General features: G+C 38.7%; 2 protein-coding genes across 2 annotated transcripts; both read left to right on the top strand.

The window, feature by feature from the left end:
- Nucleotides 1–1,060: 1,060 nt before the first annotated feature.
- Nucleotides 1,061–15,346, top strand: rasa2 (RAS p21 protein activator 2). Its single transcript, XM_049726746.2, has 24 exons — nt 1,061–1,366; nt 3,933–4,056; nt 4,944–5,047; nt 5,121–5,215; nt 6,278–6,354; nt 7,981–8,064; nt 8,141–8,213; nt 8,304–8,380; nt 8,819–8,920; nt 9,049–9,202; nt 9,349–9,497; nt 9,575–9,689; nt 9,807–9,881; nt 10,102–10,225; nt 10,550–10,656; nt 10,754–10,837; nt 10,957–11,034; nt 11,126–11,199; nt 11,440–11,546; nt 11,898–11,980; nt 12,076–12,284; nt 12,411–12,514; nt 12,654–12,834; nt 12,905–15,346. Exons 1-24 carry the CDS (start codon nt 1,309–1,311, stop codon nt 12,933–12,935), a joined length of 2,469 nt encoding a protein of 822 aa, XP_049582703.1. The 5' UTR covers nt 1,061–1,308; the 3' UTR covers nt 12,936–15,346.
- Nucleotides 15,347–15,481: 135 nt separating this feature from the next.
- Nucleotides 15,482–17,003, top strand: rnf7 (ring finger protein 7). Its single transcript, XM_049726748.2, has 3 exons — nt 15,482–15,740; nt 15,835–15,882; nt 16,525–17,003. Exons 1-3 carry the CDS (start codon nt 15,578–15,580, stop codon nt 16,641–16,643), a joined length of 330 nt encoding a protein of 109 aa, XP_049582705.1. The 5' UTR covers nt 15,482–15,577; the 3' UTR covers nt 16,644–17,003.
- The last annotated feature ends 543 nt before the right edge of the window (nt 17,004–17,546 follow it).

Raw genomic sequence — 17,546 nt, forward strand, 5'->3', positions numbered from 1 at the left:
AAATAATCCCTCAAACGTAAAAGTGGTTACCAGTCCCTCGTCAGAAAAAGGAAATCAACATCTTTCATTGCCCTTATCCCTTCCACGTTGAGACAAAATCTTCAGATGTCATGACTTTTCCATTCAGCATTTTCATCTGAGCTTTGATGCAAAAGGTAAATTACTGGTATACATATTTGTTCATTTAATATAGAACAACAGCAACTTGAATGTGCCAGAAATTAAACATGTTTCTATGCTGCAGCAGCAAAGCGTCAAACATAGAACACTCTTCTGACTACTCAGTACAGTGTGGTTAAATCCAAAACATTAAAACTTTAGAAGAAAAAAAAATATATAAGCTGTGTATGCATTTGTGAAGTCTTACCGGAGTAAAGGGTCTCTCTCTGCATGTACTCTGTCCTGAGATGCAGACTCAAGATGTGGTTATAAATTTGCCTGTTTGTAAAAATGACAAAAACACTGGTTAACAGACAATAAAGTTTTTATGACACAGACTGCTTGCATTCACAATATTTTCTATGGGGAACATTTTTTTGGAATCTATACAACCAGGAAAGGTACTTTGAACGTTACAATGGGCACATTTCAGAAAAATATGCAGCAAATATTCTATAATGTGTCTTTTAAACATTTAAAAGCCATGAAAAATTAAAAGGTACTTTGGACGTGTGTGGTCTGTTTGAATATAACTCATCCACCAGATGCCACTCTTTTTCTCTTTCCCATTTTTTCTACCGTATTTAAAAGTGATTCAACAGAAATTATGATTGTTGGCATGTAGCCGACATTAAAGTGATGCTTTATATATGTTCTTAAGTATGTTGTCTGACTTCCTGATCCTGCTACACGTATATAATACAGTATTGACATGAAGCGTGATTATATATTATAGTAAAGCGACCATGCAGGCAACAGAAAATGCTCTGCAGGTCCACTTAACTGCATTTATTATCCATCGAAATATTTTAATATAATTGATATGTGTCAAGTGCAAAAAGTGTTGGCTACCATTGATGCGACTTTCGGCTTTTCCCATCCTGGGTCGCATCTTATCTTCAAACAACGTCAATCGTGGCTGATTTTCATGTAAAGATGTGAAGAGATGAACATCGGCTTTGTACTGGCGCCGTTTGTGGGGAAGTTCTCCTCCGAAAGACAGCCGCGAGTGTTTATGCTGTGTTAGGGAGCCTGACGTAACGCAGCAGTAGGGCTGGTTCTCTCCCACTCTGCCTGCCTGCATTCATAAACGGATATGATAAAGCCGCGCTGAATACACCGGAGCAGCGACAACGGTCAGCTCTCAGCATGGCGGAAGAGGACGACGCGAGGATTCGGATTCTACAAAGCCTGCGTGGCAAAATATGTAAGTTTGGCCTCGCAGCTGATTCTCCCTGTTGGACCAAGTGAGTGACCGCGGGGATCAAGCTAGCAGTAGCGAGAGGCAAAGCCGAAGGGGCGCGGTGTGCTATCTTCATTCGCGGGGAAGAGACAGCCTGATCATCGGCTGCTTCTGCCGGACCGGGCTGCTGTTTTACATCAGTGTAGCGGTGGTGTGCTAAGCTGCGGCTACTAGCTGGCCATCATTTCATTCATGAAGCCCGATGTCGGAGCCACGGCAGCTGTTCAAATAGCGCATTTGAAAACGGAACTCTGCTTGCTTAAATTTGGCCTCTGCTCTTGACTTCAGGTGCTCCATCGGAGCAAATCACATTTGGAGACAACTCTGGCTAGCCATCTTTTAAGTTACCATGTCAGTAGCTAGCGTTAGCACTCACTATTGATAATAATTAACAATATTAAAGCAATCACATTGAAAACAAACGGCTGACAGGTGGTGAGTGGGGAGGCACTCAACCGACCCATTCAGTATTGTGTAGGAGTGGAGTTTACTTACGATCTTATTAGACTTGGTATGAAAACATTAAGCTGCTAATTAGTTTTTCGACACCTTTGTCATCTTATTTTACTGTTGACAATACAACCCGCATGTTCAAAACACCTTTCAGTTTTTTTGTAGCGATTGCAAAGGCTGACCTGATATATTAGCCTTGGCGTCAATGTACGGTGGCTGAGGTGGAAGCAAAAATGGTGAAACTGTCTCTATACAAAATAGCTTTATTTAAAAAAAATTGATATTTATTGTAAAATATTTTCTAAATCAAACGTAAACTTTAATTATAAATTGAAATTTTAATATTTTTGTTTAGTGTTTTTTTTCTCCATCAATATAACTTTGATTTTTGCAAAACTTGTACAACTTGTAAGTTTAAGTCAGATTTCTTTTTGTATTTTTTCTAGACACTATATTATTGAGTTGTCTAATCAAACACCACTTCAATTTGTTTTCAATTTCAATAATGCAAAAGTTTTCTGAGTCTGTCTTATCACAGCAGCATGATGTTTATGTAGACTTGACATGATTTTTTTGTAAAGGTTCAAGCTCAAAACCATTGGAGCACAACAAGAAAGTGTCAGTTTCACTACTATGAATTAATCAGCTAAGCAGAACAAAATAGAGGAACTCTAATGTCATGTAACTCACATTGCCATCTTATGAAACGGCATTCTTCCATATTGACCCATTGTTCATTTTCCTTTTTCATACGCAATTTTTTAGTGGTTAATCATCTGTGATAGTATAAGATCAGCCATTACACTTTGCAGGGGGATATTGTGAAACCAGATGCACTGCAAAATAATGAATGACTTGATGGAATAGCTTGCTGCTTTTTACAGGTTGACATATTAATGAGTTCTGATGTCAACAAGAATGCATGATAATCCAGGTTGGGGTTTAGTAACCTGTTAACAATCGCACCTAAACTAACCCTGAACTATTACCATGTTAGCTTGTCAACTGACTGATCTAATTTGTGACTTTTCTTGATTAGGTCCACACCAGTGTTTAAGATTAGTGCCAAGGACCAATTTAGACATCTGTTTCTGTCCCGCTAATCCATTTAAATCTGACATGTGAAGGTATTGACAGCCTTGTATCTGGCGGTTGTTGTATTTTACTACTTTCCGTTTATTTTTTTTTATTTTTTTTTTGGTATTCATTCATGACGGTCTTGCAAAAAAACCTCATATCCTATAATCTGGGTCTGTCTGCATGCAGCAGGCGCGTGCAGAAAGTGTGTGTGTGTGTGTGTGTGTGTGTGTTGCAAAGCATTGTTACCACCCGCATGACACTGGTTTTGCTGAGAAAGTCTGTCACACGAGTCTCAACATAATCATCTAGCAACATCTAGACTCCCTGGGACTCTACACTAGGATCATTTTGGTGGACTTCAGATCCCAATTCTGGTTCAGGATAAACTCTCCCAGCTCAAGATGCCCAACTGCAGGTGGATCACAGATATCCTGATGGACCAGAATCCGCAAGTGCGTTTGGGGAAGTCTGTCTCAGGGTATCAGCACCAGAGCCCCTCCTGGCTGTGTACTTTTTCCCCTGGCTCTTCTCCCTATACACCAACTGCTGCACCTTCAGCCCCAAATCCGTTAATCTGATCAGTTTTGCTCTTCTCTTTGATAGTTTGTTGATTATGGCCATTTTCTGATGAGATTGGGACAGTTCAAATCACTCGCAAAAATCTTCACACTACCACAAGATAATTTGTCAACATCATCTTCTCTAACCACTAGGTTTTTTTTTCCAATTAAAAGATTGTTCATTAGTGTTGTTTGTAGCCAAGTACCGCATTCAATTTTGTCTCAGTTGCTTCAAGATGTGATTAATCAGTTCCACACATTTATTAATTTCTCAAGAGTTCACTCATCTTCTCATACATAACCATGTTTAGTATTCAGCATAGATACATCTTTTATAATTACAGTTTAATTAAGTTCAATCTAATGCAGTCATAAATAATAGAAGAAGTGAATTTGTGCTAAGGGATGGTAACAATGTGCTTCTCAATGTGATGCAGGTGAAGCTAAAAACCTGGGACCAGTCTCAGGCCCAAACCGACAAAGGGACCTTTGTACCTTTTCCACCATCAGCCTGGATCAGGAGGAGGTGTTCCGAACCAAGGTGTTTGACAAAAGTGTCAGGTAAGCTGATTCAATTCGTTTTTAACCTGGATTTAAAAGCATTCACAACTGTGACTGACTTCATTTTTGGCATCTTATTCCACATTTACATCAAAAAGTGATTTACAGTAAAGTGTTGTTGGGTCTGACAGTACTACACATTTCATTGCATGATATGAAATATAGATCTTCTCTAGGTGGTGTACATCAGCTGTTTTGTTTTTTTTTCTCTTCCGATTTCCACGCTGGTTGAAAGAATTTTACACTCTCTGAGGAAGTGTGTCCTCCCACGCTCACCCCTGTGTTTCTCTCTCCACTGCCTCTGTTAAAGCAGTTCATAGTCACTCTTAAGCATCCCTCTGTGTATTTCAGTTGCTGTTCCCTCATGGTCCCGATTGCATTTGGCTACTTCTTTGAATGTTCTTAAGTTTGTAGGGAAACGATCTATGACCATAGTCATACTTTACCTTTTATTTTCCTAATTACTTAGAGGCCTGTAAAGCCAAAATACGAGATGGTTCAGTGTATGAGGGACAACGTTTGTGTTGAATGATGACCGAGTCATGTACACTGGATGAGCTAGCCAAACTAAGTAAAAAAAAATTGCAAGTTACAACAATGAAATGAAACTTTATGGATTAATGTGTTCACATCAGATTTTAGATTCTCAACAGGCTTTTGTACATCATTGTACGTCATTCATGAATTTAAGTGACTTCAAAATGGTTTGAAATTGAGATATTGTTTTTATGAATTGACATTTAGCCAACTGAAAATTGCTCTTCAAGTTAAAGCCAGTTGAGCAACAAACATCACATTACAATTTTACTAGACATATGTACACATTCCCTTCTTCATACCAAAGATGGACTCAAGTTTCTAAAAGGATTCTCTGCCTTTACCTACAGCCCTTTCTATGGTGAAGACTTCTACTTTGAGATTCCACGGCCATTTCAGTGTTTGTCATTTTATGTTTATGCCAAGAGCGTTTTCCAAAGGGATTTACCAGTTGGTAAGCCATTATCGCATCTTTGCTAACTTTTTAGTGGCGTTCTAGTTAAATGCATTCTTGTTTGTCTTTTCAGGTAAGGTGTCAATTCGAAAGGATGACTTGTGTAAATACAAAGGGAAGGAGCACTGGTTTAGCCTTCAGCCTGTGGACCCAAACTCGGAGGTTCAGGTAAACACAATTTCCGGATATACTGCGACTGCGTAACATTTCTAATTTCTATGTCTCATTCTAAAGCTGTAGTTTTTATGGTGCGTGTGTGTGTATATATATATATATATATATATATTTATATATATATATAGTGTGTGTGTGTATATATATACATACATATACACACACACACATTCTTGAAAATGGCTATTGTGGTGTGTACACCACCACTACTGTACTGCTGTTGCTATCGTGTTGACTCAAACTGCCATTAGCCCACGCCAGACTATTCTGGGTATGTGCTGCTTCACTGATTCACTCGAGCTCGACTGCAAAGGTACACTGGAAAATGATCAAGGTCTCATTTTAATGCCTGCTCCCATTTGGATCTTCAGACATGAACTCTGGTTGCTGTGTTTGCTCAGATTCAAATAGTCTAAGTCTGATCATGAAAATAACGTGAGGAGCAGCTTGAGACAAATCATCTGTCACATTCACTAAAAGCAGTTATGAGTGAGTGACTTAATCGGCTTGTCCTTTATTTGGTCGAATACTTCCGGAGTCCTTAACATTATATGTGCCTTAAGTTTGATTGTGCAATAAAATAACTTCACAAACGTTGCTAAATGCCGACCTGTGCGTGGGCGTCTTGTTTGTCTCTATCGCTCACTCTTTTTTTTTCAACTTGTTCTCTTGCACTCTGGCACTTCCGAAAGCCTTCACCACATCCGATCTTTGTGAGTGATGACAAAATCCACAGCTGTGGTGGCTCTTATCACACACACTGTACCTTCTGTGACATGAAACAGGAGGTAGTGCTGTGTTTGTTACAGGTCAAGCACGTAGTAGAGGGAAACAACGACAGTTGTTACTAAATTAATTAATACTAGAGAAGGCTGTAAGATTAAACAATCTGTTGTCTGTTGGGTCTGGTCAGGTGACATTTGAATAATCGTGTCCATTATTTTTCATGAACACAAATAAAATAAATAACGAGTACCGTGTACACTGTTCCAACACTGAATCATGGCTCGCTGATGTAACTTTTCACCAGCCACACCTTGTCCTCCTGTCTAACAGGGTAAGGTTCATCTGGAGATGAGACTGAATGAAGTGATCACAGAGAACGGCTCAGTGGGTCAGCATTTACTTGTGCAGTGAGTATTTACACTCAATACACTCGTATTTAGTTTGTGTTCCAACACTTTAATCACTTCACAAAATACTGACATGTATTTTTTTTTTTTTCTCTCCAGAGAGGTATTTATTTCACACTGTGATTGTGGTTATAGTTTGAAGTGGTATACAATTGCATGATAGCATTGTAAACTACTGCAAATTTTAATTACTGCAATAAAAGTATTGTTAAAATAGTACATCTGTCAATCAAAATTGAACATTACTGTTTTTGTTGGTATTTAGTTTCAGATCTTGCTCAGATATCATCTTGTGCAAGTGGTCATAATGTCACTGGTGAAAATTATTGGGAAAAATAAGTGTCTTTTTCTTTTTATTCCATGATTATTCTATACATTGTGTGTTCATCTCCTTCAACTAAACTATGCATTTTTTAAAGGAGCCACGTTAAAATATTAACAGCAAGATCCACAGTTTTTCCCTTTTGCTAACATTCCTGCACAACATAGGTCCTGCCACGTAAACATACTAATTATAATATATCTTGAATTAAACATTGTATGACATAGGAGGCCAACGACTCATCAAAGAATGAGTAAAACTTCCATCCGAATGAGTAATGCTCAAACCTCATTTAGGCCTTACTTATCGTTTGCACTCGCCCTTTTACAATCGTTAAACAGGGTAATGAGAGGAAGTGATGGTGCCTAGGCAGGAAGCCTGCGAGCGCTGTGATTTTCTCTAGCTGTCATTCTCTCGCGCTCACTTTGTTTGGTTAAACTGTCACCTGCTCAATGTCATCTCTCCAATGCACATGCATTGATGACAGCAGGTGTAAAATAAATACGGTTGAGCTCATAAACTGCACGCATCTGCTAGTCATGCTGTCACAGTGTGACTAATCACTCAAGATGATCACAGGAGACAGTAGTGTGGTGGTGGATGAAGAAATAGACAAAGGAGACTTGGGGGAATATTGTCATGGCGCCAAGGGACATTGTGCACAAACAACCCGGCCTTCTCTTGGCATGTCTTTTCTCTTTTGCGTGGCCTTACTTAGAGAAGGGCTGAATTCATTCTTACTCCCCAGTGACCCCTGCTTAGCAGCCACATCCTGTTTAGGGTTCCTACACTGTCTGTTTGTTTTCACCTGAAACACCTTTGAGAAAAGTCATAGTCCCTAAGCAACACGAGTCCTACATAAGGGCAAAGTGACACGCTTGATTGGCCAACCACTTTATGAATGCATGCTCTTTTTTTATCATTATTAAAATTCTGGGTACAATAAGGATACTTTTATAATGATCTCATAATTAGGTCACTAATTTTAAATTTGAACAATTATTTTAAATAAACACTGCTATGACAACGATTCTAAATACTTCTTACTTTATAGTTCTCTAGTTTGTGAAAGCACCATTGCTAATGTCACATTGTTTCCTTTTTCTAACTATAAAAGTGGATTTTATTGTAAATGTTATTGAAGAACTACGATTTAAGACAAACACAAGTTGCCAAAGCCGTAAAGCGAGATGTGAGCTAAGTAGCTGGCAAAAGGAGCTTAATTTGCCTGTTTTTATTTTGTGCCATAAAGCAGTTAAAAGTTGCTTACAATTAAGCCAGAATTTTCTTTATGATATCTGCAGAATAATAGAGTGCCAGGGATTGCCGCTAATCAGTGGGCAGATTTGTGACCCGTATGCCACTGTGTCACTCGTTGGACCTGCCAGGTAACATTTTTTCTAAATATTAGTTAAATAAGATATCGGTCTTAATCACAAACTTATTAAAATGATTTCTCTTCAGGTCTGACCAAAAGAAAACCAAGGTCAAGAAGAAAACCAGCAACCCACTTTTTGAAGAGACATTCTTCTTTGAGGTACATTTGAAAGGTTTTCGAATCCATTACAGATACTCAAGCTTCAACTTATATGTTGAATTTGTAAACACAGTACATTTTCATCTTCAGGTCACACGGTCTAGCAGCTACTCCAAAAAGTCTCACTTCCAAGTGGAGGAAGAAGACATTGAAAAGCTAGAAATCAAGTTAGTACATTTTTATCTCATCTTTCCATTTGTGTGTCCTCCCAAAATATTTCCTTTCAAGCAAATTACAAAAAGTAAACAAGAAAATTTGCGTCAAGCATGTACTGTGCTGATAGAGAGCCTTGGTTTCTGGTTAAGGACATGTGGGGCTTCAATCAGAATGGACCCATAGCACTTGGTAAGACTAGACTAAATCAAAGGTAAACTTTCATGCATGGAGTTACCGTTTGGATTTGAAGTGGTACTGTTGCATGGATATTTGATTGGCTTTTCTAAACCAAGACCAAAAGCCACCAATAAAAACAATACTTTTAAGGCTTTGAATTTTTAGGTTTTTGACTTGTTGGTTGTGACTTTGTGATGAATGCCAGCAAGATCTTACTTACTGTAATTCGCCTGTACAGCATACGTCAGTACTTGAATCTTGTATTTTTGCAGAGTTGATTTGTGGAATAATGAGAATCTGGCTCAAGATGTGTTCCTGGGGGAAACACGGGTACCAGTCAAGATCCTGCGAAATAATCACATACACAAAGCTTGGTAAGGAAACCGGAGCACAATTATTATCATATTTTATTTTGTCTGTGCTTGTCTTACTTACTTGAAGCTTGATAGTACACTGGTTTGTGCACGCATCGCTACAAACAAAATATCTCTGTTTGTGTTAGGTATCTTCTTCAACCTAAAGGGAACGGTAGCAAGTCAAAATCTGATGATTTGGGATCCTTACGGTTAAAGCTGACCTACGTTGAAGACACGGTGCTGCCATCTGCCTGCTACATACCACTCTGCAACTTGCTGCTCAAATCTCCAGATGTGAAGGTAGGAGAATGTAAAGTAGAGCAATAAGTTACTTCATTTCAAGCTGTAAACACTGAAGATCCCCATTTGATGTACAGTTATAGTATTTTTGCTTAATTTCTTTATTCAGCCCGTCACCTCCTTCACTTAGTTTTCTCTCCTTTCAGCCCATCTCAGCATCATCAGCACATATCCTGGGAGACATTTGCAGAGAGCGATACGAGGCCGTTCTACCCATGGTTCGACTGCTGCTGCATCATAATCGCTTTGTGCCTTTTGTCTCTGCTGTGGCAGCAATGGAGTTGGACAACACTCAGTGAGAACTTTTAACTTTGTTAACCTTGCAACAAACGAACGTGAAGCAATTCAAACGATCATTTTTTGTCCATACAGGGAGGCTAACACTATCTTCCGTGGTAACTCACTAGCAACGCGCTGCATTGATGACATGATGAAGATTGTGGGAAAGACTTACCTCGCTGTTACGCTAAAGCCTGTAATAGATGAGGTACAAGAAAATACAAAGTTGGACTTGAAGTTGTCACTGAGGAGAATTTTAGCTGTAGTTAAAAAACTTTGACCATTTTTGTCAAACTGTCTCAAATAGCTCTCTTTGTTGTCACAGATCTGTGAGTCCAATAAAACTTGTGAGATTGACCCCAATAAACTAAAAGAAGCGGACAATGTGGAAGTCAACAAGGTAGATATTTAATAAACTATGTGATATTCGTGATATTTTTTTTGCAAACTGCAAAATAATAAGGACATAATTCCCCTCCCTAAGCCATTGTGTATGAAATTAGAGGTTATTAATGATATTGCCTTTTCTCAAAGCATTATAACTTTTCAGTGTGGCACGAGTACACATTGCTAGTCTACCACTTACAATATACTGTATATTAACAAAATTCTCTCTGTAGGAGAACCTACAATTTTATGTCCAGAAAGTCTTCTCATCGATCACTCAGTCTAATGCCAACTGCCCGCCATCAATGTGTGCCGTCTTCAGGTCATTGAGACACTTAGCCTGCAAGCGTTTTCCAGGTAAATACCCTTTTGTTTTCTTAAAATCTTTCCAAACAACTCCAAAATGATTCTAGTGGAAGAAAGGCATGTGCATATTTGCCAATCGGAATCTAATTGCAGAAAATTACTATAATTAGATTTTCGGTTTCACATGGTGTGTCGCTAAAATTGATTAACATGGTCGTTTGATGACATTGGTTGCTAGTAGCAAAATAACCTCTGATCATAAAGATTACTGTATTTGTAAAAAAATAAATAAAATACAAAAATAGGTTTACCTTATGAATGTAATTAGAATGATTATCACATTATCTTGTTTTGGAAATTTGTGTTTCTTACCAGCTGACCCTCACGTCCAATACTCGGCTGTGAGCAGCTTTGTGTTCTTGCGCTTCTTTGCTGTTGCTGTTCTTTCGCCACACTCTTTTCAGCTCCGCTCTCACCATCCTGTAAGTTCACAACACCATGGCTGAAAAAGACCCATCTAATGGGTGGACTAAAAGTTCTAAAGAAACCTTTTGTTTTTACACAAATGTTAAATTCTAGGATCCTGACATCTCTCGAACCCTCACTCTCATCTCAAAAACCATTCAGACTCTGGGCAGCTGGGGCAGTTTGTCCAAAAAATTGGTAAGCACCATCGTTCACGTGTAACTCTTTAAAGTAAATTAATCAAATTTACAGCAACATTGAGGTTCTTTAAAATAAAAGAAAGACCCAATTACATATTTTTCTCTCCCCACCTTCAGTCTAGTTTCAAAGAAACATACATGTATGACTTCTTCAAATCATTCCAAGAAGATAAATGCATTGAAAAAGTAAAAAAGGTATTTTTCTTCTATAATTTACATCTTTTTAGTTATCTCCTGTTTCTTATTAATAGTCTAAGAACTACATTTTGTTCTCCTCTGCCTGTAGTTTCTCGATGAAATATCTTCCAATGTCAGCAAAGAGTCAAGCGGCTTGGAAGATGCAGTGGTTCTGAAAGAGGGGTGAGTGCTTTTTCTAGAACTGTGGAGCCAGGCAGTCTGACAAAGATTTAGGAGCTAGTTTTGGCATCATTCTTAATTTAAATCATTTTATTTTCATTTCATCAAACTGGATTCTAACGTCACCTCTAGACTTTGCACATGAGTTGACTTATCCAGTGAATCTAGAAGTGTATTCAAAGTAGAAGGAAGCAGCATATGTTAGTGAATTGAAAGTGAAACGGCATGCTGGTGACTCTTTAGGGAAGTCCAGAAACGGGCCCAGGGGAGAAAACGCCTTGGCAAGAAAAACTTCAAAAAGCGATGGCTTCGAGTGACAAACAGCGAGCTTTCCTACCACAAACAAAAAGGTGAGAGAGATATAGTCTTCATTCTGAAAGCTTTACTTGAGTATGGGTGTCCAATATAACAATTTTAGTGGCCTCTCATAACAAATCATCGAGCAAATATAGCAAATCTAAGTCAGTGAGCTGGATTGTAAATATATAGGATACATTATAGCAACTGTGTGAAGATCTGACTGCTGTCAATAACAAAGGGAAGAAAAATGGCTGAGAACAATTTTGGTAATAAAGTATTCGATCATTTCTGTTTTACTTCGATTGTGTAAACGGATGCCCGGAGCTAAAAACAAAGGTGACTTTTTCGAAAGCGCTGCTGTTGTATTTTATTTTCCCCTGACAGTGAATTCTGCTTCTTAGGAAAAGAAGCCGACTGTATCATCAATGTGAAAAATATCCAGGCAGTGGAGAAACTTGACGAAAGTGCCTTTAACCGTAAAAATGTAAGCCTCTTACTTTAACAAGTGATTATTCCTTTAAAAGATTTTTTTTTCCCCACCAGTCTGACTTCAGAATGAAAATGTTTCTGGTGTGTCAGATGTTTCAGGTAGTTCATGCTGAGAAGCATCTGTACGTGCAGGCAGGGAATTGCGTGGAAGCCTGTGAGTGGCTGGATGTCCTGGGCCAAGTCATTCGCTGTAACGAGGGCCGCTTAGCCACTTTTCATCCGTCCAACTACAGCGGCGGCTCTTGGCAGTGCTGTAAAAGCCAAAATAGCAGCTCGCCAGGCTGCAAGCCCTGCACCATGTGAGTGCCACCAAGTCAACCAATCTAATGTTCTAGTTTACGTCATTTAGATCAAAACAAACACAAAGCATCAGTCTCCTCATCAAATCTCAGCACTACTCAACTTTCTCAACTCTACTCTTTCAGCACCATGCAGGCCAACCTACAACTGGACATCGACTGCGATCGGGAAACAGAAAGGATTTTCTCGCTCCTCTCTGCAAATGACACCAAGTTGCAAAACATGGAAGGTCAGTCTCTAAGGCTATACAAATCAAATGTAGTCTTCCTGGAGATACCTTCAAGTTATTTATTCTCAATAAAAATGCAGTCGAATGTATGATCGCCTTTTAAAAGTGGATTACGCAACATTGTATGTACTCTTCTTAGATGCGTGTGCCAGTTTGGCTGTATACCAGGGCCCCCAGAGAGAGCAGGAGGAATTCTCTAAGTTTACTATTCAGGAACCTAAAGAGACCTTTCAGACCCTTAAACAGCTCCGAAACATCATGGTGGAGCTTCAGCGGCAGCATGAGATCCGAAATGACACTACGGCGCAGTACGGCAGTTTGTGAGTATTTGCCACTTAGCTGCTTCTCTTGAAGAAAAAAAATAAATAAACGGTGCTATTTATTTTTCAGGGACAACCCAATAGTGGGAAAAACCTCCTAGACGAGCTGTGCCTTTGCACCAGCGAGATCACACCAGTGGCACAGGTTGGATGTTCTTCGGGAGTCCCAGTGAAGAAAGCCCAACGGGAAAGAAGAAGAGCTTAGACTCCCAGTCAGCGTTGCAGCTTTGATATCCTAAAAACGGGAAGTTAACTTGTTCATTCCTCTGCACAGAACCAGACAGACTGCCATTTTTGTTGTTATCGTCTTCATGTCCCCCCCTCAGCTTCGTAGTTCTTTTATAAAGAGCCTCCTTCGTAGTTCACGTCCACAGCTGTGTGAGTAGGCTGCTAATTTAATTTTATTCACTCAGTTTTAGTTGAATGGCTCTGAGGATGGACCGTCTAAACACTATGATGTTTTAGCATCTTTCCACCTCTGAACAAATATGTACATTTTCCAAGGTACAGAGGGAATAGCCAATCTGCCTTTCTTTGGATGTTCTTTAGCATGACATGCTGAGGGAATGAATAATGCAAAAGCACTTTAATATTTCTCCAAATGAGAAACTAATTACTGGATACTTGGTGTATCAGCGTTCCCCATTTTGATCAGTTACATGATCCTGATTTTGTCTTTTCAACCCTGTATAGTAAAATTTATAGCTTGGTTGATTTTATATTTTTCTTGACCAAAGACAATTTCATAGCTCTGACTTGAAAACAAAATTAATGTATTTTGAATACGACTATTTTAAACGTGGAAAGAAATGTAATATCTATATATTTGTGTAATATCTGTTTTAATAATATATCATATATTACTTTTTTCATGACCTGTGGCAGCAAATGATTTTTTTTTAACCTGTTTGTGGCTCATATTGGTACGAAACTAGTATCTCAACAGGTGACTACACATGAAGGAAATCCAAACCGTGTAATGTACACATTTCTTGAGACCTCTAATGGAAGAATCTGTTCATGACACTTCTGAAGCTTCACTGCCACAACATATTTTTTAAAAAAATCCACAAAGGGAAAGAAATATCAAGCAACCAAATCCGGATATTTGAAAGCACATCATTTTTCAAAATGAATCAGTGCCAGTGAAATATATATTTTTTATACAGCATTCTCCTAATTCAATTGTGTTAGTGAGCCATGCCACCTTATCTTTTATGGGCTGAAATCTCTATATCAGCTCCCTTTCATAAAGCATCACATGAAACTTGGGTTTTTATTGAAATTGTGACAATATGGAATTAACCTTTTTTTTCCCCCTGTTGTTTTGGTAGATCTATTGGAAATCTGTTCAGTCATTTATTTCTCATGTCTTTTATATTTAATGCAAAAAGAAAAGATTTTGTAAGGTCCCGCGCCCCTTTTTTTTATGCTATGCTATTGATGTCAAGCTGGTACAACACCCTCTTCACTCTTTTTGCAGGCTGTATTGTTTTGCAAACTGAAAGGGGGAACCAGATTCTTGAGGCAGGAACATTTCAAACTCAGACTCTATTATTGCACAATATGCTTCTGTAGTTTTAAGAAGGGACCATAATCTTGTGGCTATAGTGTCCTTTATTTGTGCGCATTAGTGTAATTGTGTGTTTATGTTATGTTCCTGAAAATCCATGAGGTACAGTATGGTTTTATTAAAATAATGTGCCTGTTACTTTTCTGTTAAGGGCAGTCTTTTGGTAAAATACAGCAATTGGCTTTTTTTTTTTTTTGCCATGTTCATAGCAATATTTATAAAGTACAAGTAATACAAGTGAACCGGGAAAATTGAATCCAGACGGGAGTTAACATCCTCATCTGTTGTGTTTTAGAGAGACAAAACAAGGTCCAGTTGCATTTTGTGACAGAATCAAAAATATCATTTAAAGCACATTGCTGTAATTTGATAAAATACTGGATATCTATGTGCCATTGTTATTTGTTGGATGTAGTTCACTTCTCATGACACAAGTCATTCCCTCTGAATGTCTCTATAAATGTCCCTTTTTTTTTTACACATTTTATTATTTTCTAAACTTGATCTATTTGTGTCAGTTTAAACAAATGTACAATAAACATTCTGCCAAAGCTTCTCCTGCTTGTGGAACATTCCCAGACAAACATTTTCAATATTGTCATAGTTTGTGATGTGAGTGTATAATGCATTTAGTTCATTTATAATTTCTCATTATGAAGGCTATGTGGGAGGCTTTCATTCCATTTGAATTGAAAATAAACTTTGGAACAAATATGAATAGTTAAGTCAGCCTAGATGTCTATTTTGGTACTCAAAATTTGGATGAGCCAATGGAATGTGGCGATGTATGTCAACATGGCAAATAGTAACTATTTGAGAAATACATTTGCACCAAAAGCATCTTTAATTTTTCTCATGCTTGCATCAGAGTTTACAGCAACATTGTTGTTTTGTTACAATTATAAATATTGAAGACAATAAATATTTCTAATCACCAAATATGTGTAATGTGTGAATGTGCAGCATTACCTTTTTGCACGTTGTAGAAAGCAGCAACGGACAGATCTGACACATCCAACATGGCGTAGGCGCTGACTCACTTGTCTTGCACTTCCGCGTCTCCTAACTGTGGTAATGGTCACCGGCAGTTGGCATTTCACGTCCATTTTGGTTGTTGTCTAAGCTAATCCTGCTAGGCTAACTGCTGTGGCTTTTGGAGCTGATGCAGACATGGATGACGGTGACGATCTTGGAATAGTTCTCTCGCACAACACTTCTGGCTCCAAATCGGGTGGCGACAAGATGTTTTCACTAAAAAAGTGGAATGCTGTTGCTATGTGGAGTTGGGATGTGGAATGTGATACTTGCGCTATTTGCCGGGTGCAAGTGATGGGTGAGCGTGTCGGCACTAGCTAGTTTAGCCCAGCTACTCTCCACTGAAATGCCGGTCTTTTACGGTAATTATAACTACGTTTCATCTTTTATAGATGCTTGTCTCCGGTGCCAGGCTGAAAACAAGCAAGAAGACTGTGTTGGTAAGGTGTTGTCAACAAACACACACGCTAATATTTCGCCTCTTGTCAGTTTTCTCAACTAAATGACATACAGTGAGTGGGTGAGCACAATATTAGCTTACAAGGGGGTCCTCAATTTACGCTCCGGACATACGACATTTGGAGTTTACGAACATCGCGCATCACAAGAATGTAACATTTATGCAAAAATTACTACAGTGAATTAAATAATCTAGTAATCTACTATAATTAAGACTCTTCTTAAACGATAGCTTAGTGATAGATAAGGCCTATTTCAACCTACGTCCACATTTGAGTAGCTTGTCATACAGGGGAGTGGGGACCCCTGCCACACATGCGCATTGCAGTGATACATAATGCACAAATTGAATTAATCATACTGCCTTTAAAAAGATAAAGCCGGGATTCGGTCAAAAAGTTATTTAACAGTTTGTTTTATATCATGATAAGGCTGTGATTTGAATTGCATTAAATCATATGCTGCATTTTCTGCAACTTGGCCAACTGGGAGTGCAGATATAAATTGCATAAAGCCTTATTTCTTTCTTTTTTTTTTAATTAAAAGTATGTGCCAAACTGTTGCTTGTTGTGAACTGAATTGACTGTTTAGCTCAATATACAACCTTTTGTCCTGTTTTGCAGTGGTTTGGGGAGAGTGTAACCATTCCTTCCACAACTGCTGCATGTCCCTTTGGGTGAAGCAGAACAATCGCTGCCCCCTCTGCCAGCAGGACTGGGTGGTTCAGAGAATCGGCAAATAAGGCCAACACCTTGGCGACGTGATTCAAAGACGTCACCTACGGTGGACACAGATATGGCCATGATCATTGCGACGCCCCGTGCAGAGCCGTGGTCGACAACTCGCCTTGGCCATTTATTGCATGTTCCAGTACTCCCAGTGTCAGAGGCAGGCAGTAAACCAACCAGGTGGATCCCACAAAACTCTGACTCACGGCTCACGATTGGTGTGCAAGGACACAGAGTCATGAGGAGAAAGAGGGTGACACTTTGCAGTGTGGGGTCATTTATTAGCTTTTCAGGTTTTGTTTGTGGAAGTGTTCGCCACATGTTAAATACGTGACTGTAATTTTTAGGAATAAAAGTTGGTGTAGGTTGATGAATTTTGCCTCTTTTTTTGAGCATTTTATGGCATCGTTTTACCAATTTTAAACACGTGGTCTTAGCATGCTATTTATTAATATCCCACTAACCATACAACTGAAATAATGACTGACATTTTTGAGCAATCTAGAAAAAGAAGCATTCAGCTATATGTCCTATCCTCCAATATAATTGGATTTTTTTTTCTCTGTCCCAGATTCACACTCACAACATTGACTTAAATGGCCTACTTAGGACATCTACTAAGCTGGTCAAACTATCCTTATTCCTCTACATAGCGTGCCTATCAAGTCATGCGCTACCTTTTCTTTGTAGAAGCACCAGCATATGCATGGCCACTTCATCTTGTGTTCATAAAACATGCTCAAATCAATTCAACATCCTTATAAGTCAACATACTTTGCAGTTGAAACATCTTTAAAATATTAATCAAAAAATTGTGTTGATCCATACATTATTTGAGCGACACTATGAAAGAGGCACATGGATCATTGTGCAAGTGGTCGTTGCGTGGCTGGTCGGTGTACCCATACATGGTCTGA

This window comes from Syngnathus scovelli, chromosome 7, assembly GCF_024217435.2.
Source record: "Syngnathus scovelli strain Florida chromosome 7, RoL_Ssco_1.2, whole genome shotgun sequence".
Taxonomy (NCBI): Eukaryota; Metazoa; Chordata; class Actinopteri; order Syngnathiformes; family Syngnathidae; genus Syngnathus; species Syngnathus scovelli.

Coding starts and splice junctions, on each gene's coding strand:
- rasa2 (XM_049726746.2), top strand. CDS start 1,309: ATGGCGGAAGAGGACGACGCGAGGATTCGGATTCTACAAAGCCTGCGT. Junction 8,921..9,048: donor AATCACATACACAAAGCTTG/GTAAGGAAACCG, acceptor TGTTTGTGTTAG/GTATCTTCTTCAACCTAAAG. Junction 12,285..12,410: donor GGCTGCAAGCCCTGCACCAT/GTGAGTGCCACC, acceptor CTACTCTTTCAG/CACCATGCAGGCCAACCTAC.
- rnf7 (XM_049726748.2), top strand. CDS start 15,578: ATGGATGACGGTGACGATCTTGGAATAGTTCTCTCGCACAACACTTCT. Junction 15,741..15,834: donor TTGCCGGGTGCAAGTGATGG/GTGAGCGTGTCG, acceptor CATCTTTTATAG/ATGCTTGTCTCCGGTGCCAG. Junction 15,883..16,524: donor CAAGCAAGAAGACTGTGTTG/GTAAGGTGTTGT, acceptor CCTGTTTTGCAG/TGGTTTGGGGAGAGTGTAAC.